Genomic DNA, 6,781 nt, shown 5'->3' with positions numbered 1-6,781 from the left:
GGTCGCACAGAGAAGGTGCTCGCCCTGTGCTGCCTTGGCGATGCGCCCACTGCATAAGCCACTGCTTGCAGCATAGGGTGAGCATGTTCTCTGCGCAGCCCTGCTGTTCCCTGCTTCCCTGTCCCAGGTGCCTCCGCAGCCCAGCGGGCATGACTTGGTGCAGCAGGGAGCTCGTAGCCTCTCCACGCAGCCCCGCTGTTCTCAGCTGCGCCGAGTCATGCCCGCCAGGCTGGAGAGGCACCCAGGGAAGGGAAGCAGGGCAGAGCAGGAGTGGCGAGCAGCTGGTGATCCCTGCTGCCCTGCTTCCCTCCCCCGGGTGCCTCTTCAGCCTGCCCTGCGCTGCCCTGGCGACGCACCCCCTGCGCGTGCCGCTGTTTGCAGCGCAGAGCTCGCAGTCACTCTGTGCTGCAGTTATTGTATTGTGTGATTGCTGTTTGAATTTGTCATGGTTTGGGGGGGGCAGTAGAGTGAGGCTGGTATTACATGTAATAATGGATTTGCTTTATGTGAATTCACTTTATGTTAGGGATTTTTGAAATACAACCCTTGCATAAAGAGAGACCTGAGTGTAATCCCCTTTGCCAGAGTTCTTTCCTTTCCAGCAGCACTAGATGGAACTTTGCACTCAGTTCATAATGATCCCTTATGCCTATGATCTCATCTCTTCATAGCTAGACTCGATCTCTTTTGTCACTTTTCCTTCATCTGCAAACCCTCTAGACTATTTATCAGCTCAGGTACTGGAGAGAGTTCAGCCAGCTTGCACTTTATAAATGGATGCCACATCTTTAGTCTTGCATCATTTAGCAATGCTAGAAATGCTGAATGTCAGATACCTGAGAGCAGGGCTGTCCAGCTGGTGGGCTGTATGCAGCCCACAAGGGTCAGTGTGCAGGGGATTCCTACCTGGCTGATGTTTCCCCCCATTGCTTCAGCTGCTGCTGCCCCAGGCAGTGGGGTGGTTGAGCCCACAGCGTATGTGAAGCCTATGGTGCAGTGCAGTGAGGGAGTTAAGGTGGGGGCTTCCCACATGCATGGGGGCGAGGGGAGAGGCAGTGCAACAGCCACCTATACACAGGGACCCATAGCTCACACCAATGCAGCCTTGCCGGTGTGGCCTGCACAGTATGCAGCTCCTGGACACTTTAGAAGTTGGACAGCCCTGCCTTAGAGGCTGCTGAGAGCACTGTGATTTATCACCACCTGGGAGATTTGGGATATGTTCTTCCTAACCTGGTGAAGTCTAATCTGTTTGGTCTAGATCAATAAAAATATCCTGGTCTCTAAAGTAAGATTAAAGTTCCAGTATCAAAAATTGCAGTCCAAATTGTTCAAGCTCAGCTGCTGGACTGAGCCTGGAGGCTCCTGAACTCACCTCCCACCTCCCCCATTTCACTTTCAGGTTCCTTGAGCATCTTGAGGTCCACCTATTCACATGCCTCTAAATGCCCCAATCCAAGGAGCTATGACCCCAGCTTACTCCTACCCCATGTCTTCCCTGGTGGGGCTCAATTTATTAGGCTTCCTGAGACCATGCTTAATGCACACTGAAGGGACTGGACTCCCTGCAAGATGAAAGTGCAGTGCTACTTTTTTTTTAAACTGCAGAAAGGAGAAGAGGATTGTAGTGGTTAACACACTTTCCCAAGTGTGAGAGCTCATGTGAGAGTCAGACTTCCAAGGGTGGTGGCTTATTTATTTATTTCGAATGAAATAGCACCTGGATAAAATACAGATATTATTGGGAATACTCCCAAACCTAGACTACCCTCTGGCTAATCAGCTGCCCTAAGCACTAGGCTCGCTTCTGTGCTCTTTCTTTTTTCCTCTAATCCAGTGGAGTTTGAATTCTTTCATGGCCCAGGTCCAACAAGAGGGCTGTAGAATGACCCCACCTCAAACACCCTGGTGGGCTGCTAAGAGACAAGGCCGGGGGGAGGGGGGGGTGAGAGCAGGACTGAACTAATACGGTAAAGATTGCTGCTCCTTTTCAACATTGGATCTGAATTTTTAAAGGTAAGCTTTGTCTGTGGTGTAAAGGTTCTGGTTATTGGTTTGTTTCTGTATTTGTAGGTGAACAAGGTACTAAGGAATCATTTAATTAGGCCTCATTGGATGTTTGCAATGGATAATATAATTCGCCGAGCAGTCCAAGCCGCAGTCACTATTCTTATTCCAGGTAAATTTCAACCTCCCAGAACTGTTCTCTGAATGGAACAGCTCCAGGCACTGGTCATCACAAACACATGCACTTTTTCCAGCTGATGAATCCATCTTGTATTGGATCTTTTTGTAGAGGGGAAATAGGAACTTGGGTGATTTTTCTTCGGCCTTGTGGATGGCAACCTGCAACTACCACGTTGTGTATTGCCAGTGACCTAGATTCTGCAGAAGGAAAAGATTTTACTTTTTTTTGTGTGACTGACTGTGGTGGGGAAAACCTAAATCTAAAAGCTTTTGGAATTAGGCAATAACTTACCCCTACATTAGAAGGCAGGAGGAAGGTGGTTTCTACAACTCTCCCCCACCATTTTATAAACAGTATTGTGAGGGCATGCAACTGGCTCGAATTATTCATTAATTCTGCTATGTCACAGGTATATCTCCCAGTCTGTAAGAAGGTCATAAATTCTGTAGGATAGAGACCTGTTTACATGTAAGCTAGTAGTGCCACTCTTTCTAATCCTTTTTGGAATTGATGTCATAAAGTCTGTGGTCTGATTAACATAAGAGACTGCACAAAGTATTTAAATTTCATACTATTACATTCCACCCCGCATTTCTGGTTTCTGTCCCAATAAATAGTATTGTAAAGTACATTCCATTTGGAAACTTTCAGGATAAAAATCCCCTTTTAGTGAACTGTGCCAGCATTTTTCATTAACAGGGAACTGTGCTACTTTTAGGGACTGAAAAATGCCTGGAAGTGGTCTTGCTGTCCAGTGATGTTTATTGAATAGTGTTACTGTAGTGACTTTCTCATTGTTTTGTGCAGAGCTTCGAGCTCACTTTGAGCCAGCCTCAGAGACTGAAGGTGTGGACAAAGATGGAGAGGAAGTGGAGAATAACTACCAGCCAGCTGAACAAAATGGAAATGAGGAGCCAGCTGTTGCATCTGGAGTGAGCACGATCAGTTCTGTGGCATACCATGACTCAAAGCAACGGCAGCTTAGCTTGGAATTAGGCAAAATTAAACAAGAAACCAACAGGTAACTTTCATGCAGACCTGATGTAGCCTATGTGCTCTTTGGAAAAACACTTGCAAAGATCAATCATGCTCCAGAATGCTTCTTCATAGACCTGTTCACCCACTGCAGTATCCACTAGTTAGTAGCATTTTGGAGCAGGGGCTACTTGACCAGAGCTTAGCTCTGAGCATGGGCCCCTTCCAACCTAGCCTGCACTACCACCACTCCAGCCATAGTCACCTGCTGTGGCTCCCGGCAGCTGCACAGGCCAAGTCCTGCACTGTCCTCACAGCCCTGCAAGCTGTATGTTGCTAACCCCACTCTAGTCAAAGAAGAATTTGTAGTTCACTAAATGGACTTAGAAAGATGCTCAGTAAACCTGTGCGAGTTGGCAGCAATCCGATCCGGCTTCAGATCCAGCTGCTTTGGATGGCCGCGATTCAATCGGAGCTCCAACCATGGGGTATAATAGGGTATCAATGAAATATCTATAACTTTTTTGTCCGATTTGGATGAAACTTGCAGGGATGGTAGCCTCTGCTGAGAGCGTGAAACCTGCCAAGTTTCAGAAGATTGGTGAAGGGGCTTGGGGAGAACTGTACCCCATATTCTTGAAAGCCAAACTCATGTCATGGCTGTGTGTTACAACACAGGGGGATGAAAACTGCAGGTAGCTCTTACTGTGGCCACAAAGCCAGTCATGTTTCAAGGAGATAGGTGCAGGGGTTTAGGGGGAACTGCACCTGAAGCTGCAGACAAGACAAACTCGTGCCATGGGTGATCCTGTGTGTGTTCAGGTGCAGCAGGGTGACAGCTGCAGGGATGGTAGCCCCTGCCACGGCCACAAAGCCTGCCAGCTGTCGAGAAGATCGGTGCATGGGGGTTCTGGGGCCCTGCACCCCTACATGCTGACAGGCAAAAGTCATGCCAAGACTGTCTGTCTCCATTCCTTCCTCTCCTTAATCTGGTTTTGTAGGTGCTAATTGATGCTCGTTAAGTCGTTATGTAGTAGCTTGGTCCTGTATATTGAGCTGGTGCCTGAGTCCCTGGTCCCTGAGTGAATCAGGATTGATTGATTGGTAACTGGTAACACAGTAGCTTAGCAGCCAGGCCTGCAGTAGTGTCTCCCCTCCCCGCCCCAAGCCAGAGACAGTCAGTCCCACAAGCACCCATGGCATCAGTTTTACTTGTCCGCAGATTGAGGTGCAGTTTTCCCCCAAACCCCTGCACCTATCTCCTTGAAACTTGGCAGGTTTTGTGCCCTCAGTAAGAGCTACCACCCCTGCAATTTTCACCCCGCTATGTTGTAATGCCTAGATGTGACATGAGTTTGCTTTCAAGAATTTGGGGTGCTGTTACCTCCAAACCCCTGCACCGATCTTCTTGAAACTTGGCAGGCTTCATCCTCTCTGCAGAGTCTACCACTCCTGAAAATGTAATCCAAAACAGACAAAAAACAACAAAGTTATAGATATTTTATTTTTTCCCCATTCTACCCTATGGCTGGATCTCCAAGGCGGCTCCGGAGTACTTCGGGAAGCCGAACGAGGCAGCACTTCGACCCGGATGTGCCGCTTCAGACCCCGAAGCATCCAAAGCTTCTCCGGAGCCAAAGCTCTGTCTGAAGCCTTGCACAGCCCTCATACTCAGCAATAAACTAGGCACTGTATGTTGCAGGACAACCTGCAACAGCAAAGTGTCAGGATCCCATTCTGTGAAGACGTGCACAATTTATTTACAAATTAGCAGTCTCAAGTAAGGGTGCCGGTTGTAAAACCGCTCTGTGTGCATGAGTTCTCATGACTAGTATCGAATGGCAGTAACTAAAGACAGACTACTAGGTAATTGTACTCATTCAAATGACAGCTACCTGGCTCTGTAACTACCATTTTTGGTATTTATGCAGATTGCAATCCTGCTCCATGTGCCATGTTGACACATAAGCAGCTCGGCATGCAAATATAAGTTACAAAATGATGTCTGCCAAAGATCAGTGGCTCTCAGATACTAGATGGAGAAGGTGGCAGCAGCAGCCCTGCAGCATTATAAGCTAGTAGCTATTTGCCTATGACACCACCAGGCTGCTGCTGCCACCAAATGCTATGTCTTTTGCCCAGGAAGTAGAAGACCTAGATATTGGGCACCCTTCAAGAGTGGGTTTGAATCTGTATTTCTGACTGAACAGCACAGTCCTCTAACATCCAGACCACCATCCTGTGTGCTCTCCAGCCATCCTGCTGATGCTGTCCTCCTGGGCAGCAAGAGAAGGAGATATGTGGGGCCAGGACCAACTGGGGCAAGCCAAAAGGCACGTGGCTTAGGGAGATGGCTCCTAGAGTTTAGCCTACGCCCCTGTGCTCAGTGGAGCAGAAACTTCCCAATGACTCTGAAATACCTCAGGTAGAGGGCTCTGGCCTAGCGATTAAAGCAGTATGTTGGCAAGTTGGAGATGCGTGTTCAAACACTATCTCGGATGAAGGTGGCCCTGGCATTGCGAAGTTTTTCCTCTTCTAACAGGTACCAACTTTAATAGGTCAATGCATTCCAATGCTAACTTTAATGCATCACAGCCTTCCAAAGATTTACAACTACTGAAAGTGAACATGGGACAAGGCCCCGGCAGCAAAATTCTGAACATGAGATCAGGAATGTTTAGTCCTCAACCCAGAGACAGCAGCTAACAAAAGTGAAGTCTGTGTTTGTATTTGGAGTCAAATGAGAGTGGATGCACGGGAAAACAACACAAGAATATGGATGTCTCATATCAAATAAATCCTTTTATGTTTGTTCAAGTTAATCATTGGAAAATGTGAATATTTTGTTTTAAACTTTTCCCTTAACTGACCCGTTTGCCTAACAGGCTTTTGGAAAACTTGGTTCAGAAGGAGAAAGAATATCAGTCCCTCTTACGACAAACTCTAGAGCAACGGACCCTGGAGTTGCACCTGCTTCAGTTGAAGTCCAAGCCTGCAGGTAGGATATAGCTGTCTGCTACCTGCTCAGTTCCAACAAGTTAAAGATTTAGATAGAACTTTTTATGAAACGTTCAAACGAGCTAAGTAATTTTGTCTGGCTTTAATATGGGGTTTGGAATAGTTTGAGATTGCGTGTTTACTGTTCTATGTCCCTGGATAGGCAAAGGACAGCCTAACCATAACTCAGAGTCTGTTACAGAATTTCAAGAGCCTCTATCAGATGTCAGACAGAATGTAGATCCAGAGCTCATCAACTGGTTGAACGAGCAAGGAGTGGACTCAGATGCAATAAAGAAGGTAAAAAACCAACAAAGTCCACAGAGCAGAAGTAAAAGCCTATTTGCTGTTTATTAAAATCAGTTTGCAATCACTGAGCTACTACTCTAAGAACAACTTTGCTTTTCAGTTTGCTGAAGAGGATTATACTCTCAACGATGTCCTGAATAATATCACTAAAGAAGACTTGAGATACCTCAAACTGCGGTAAGGAATTGTTGAATACCTCTAGAAATCTGATAGCCATTTGCCTATTGTCTTAAACTTTCTGTGTGAGGTCCTTTTCATCATTAACTTATTTAATACAAGAAGTCTTTAAATAGTCTTTGAAGTTTACTATAA

The 6,781-nt window shown here is 46.6% G+C and overlaps 1 protein-coding gene across 3 annotated transcripts in view; it reads left to right on the top strand.

The window, feature by feature from the left end:
- The window catches only part of MAP3K15 (mitogen-activated protein kinase kinase kinase 15), a 180,963-nt gene that overhangs the window by 167,746 nt on the left and 6,436 nt on the right, over positions 1-6,781 (top strand). For 2 of the 3 annotated variants that reach the window (XM_019524660.1, XM_019524661.1), the window contains exons 19-23: positions 2,074-2,179; positions 2,996-3,209; positions 6,049-6,161; positions 6,351-6,460; positions 6,570-6,646. In XM_019524660.1, the coding sequence (XP_019380205.1) occupies positions 2,074-2,179; positions 2,996-3,209; positions 6,049-6,161; positions 6,351-6,460; positions 6,570-6,646 (620 nt within the window). The remainder of the gene's footprint in view (positions 1-2,073; positions 2,180-2,995; positions 3,210-6,048; positions 6,162-6,350; positions 6,461-6,569; positions 6,647-6,781) is intronic. The other variant, XM_019524659.1, reaches the window with a different exon arrangement.

The sequence above is a fragment of the Gavialis gangeticus genome, unplaced genomic scaffold, assembly GCF_001723915.1.
Source record: "Gavialis gangeticus isolate Ggan-Ray unplaced genomic scaffold, GavGan_comp1, whole genome shotgun sequence".
NCBI lineage: Eukaryota > Metazoa > Chordata > Crocodylia > Gavialidae > Gavialis > Gavialis gangeticus.
This window is presented reverse-complemented; position numbering and strand designations above follow the sequence as displayed.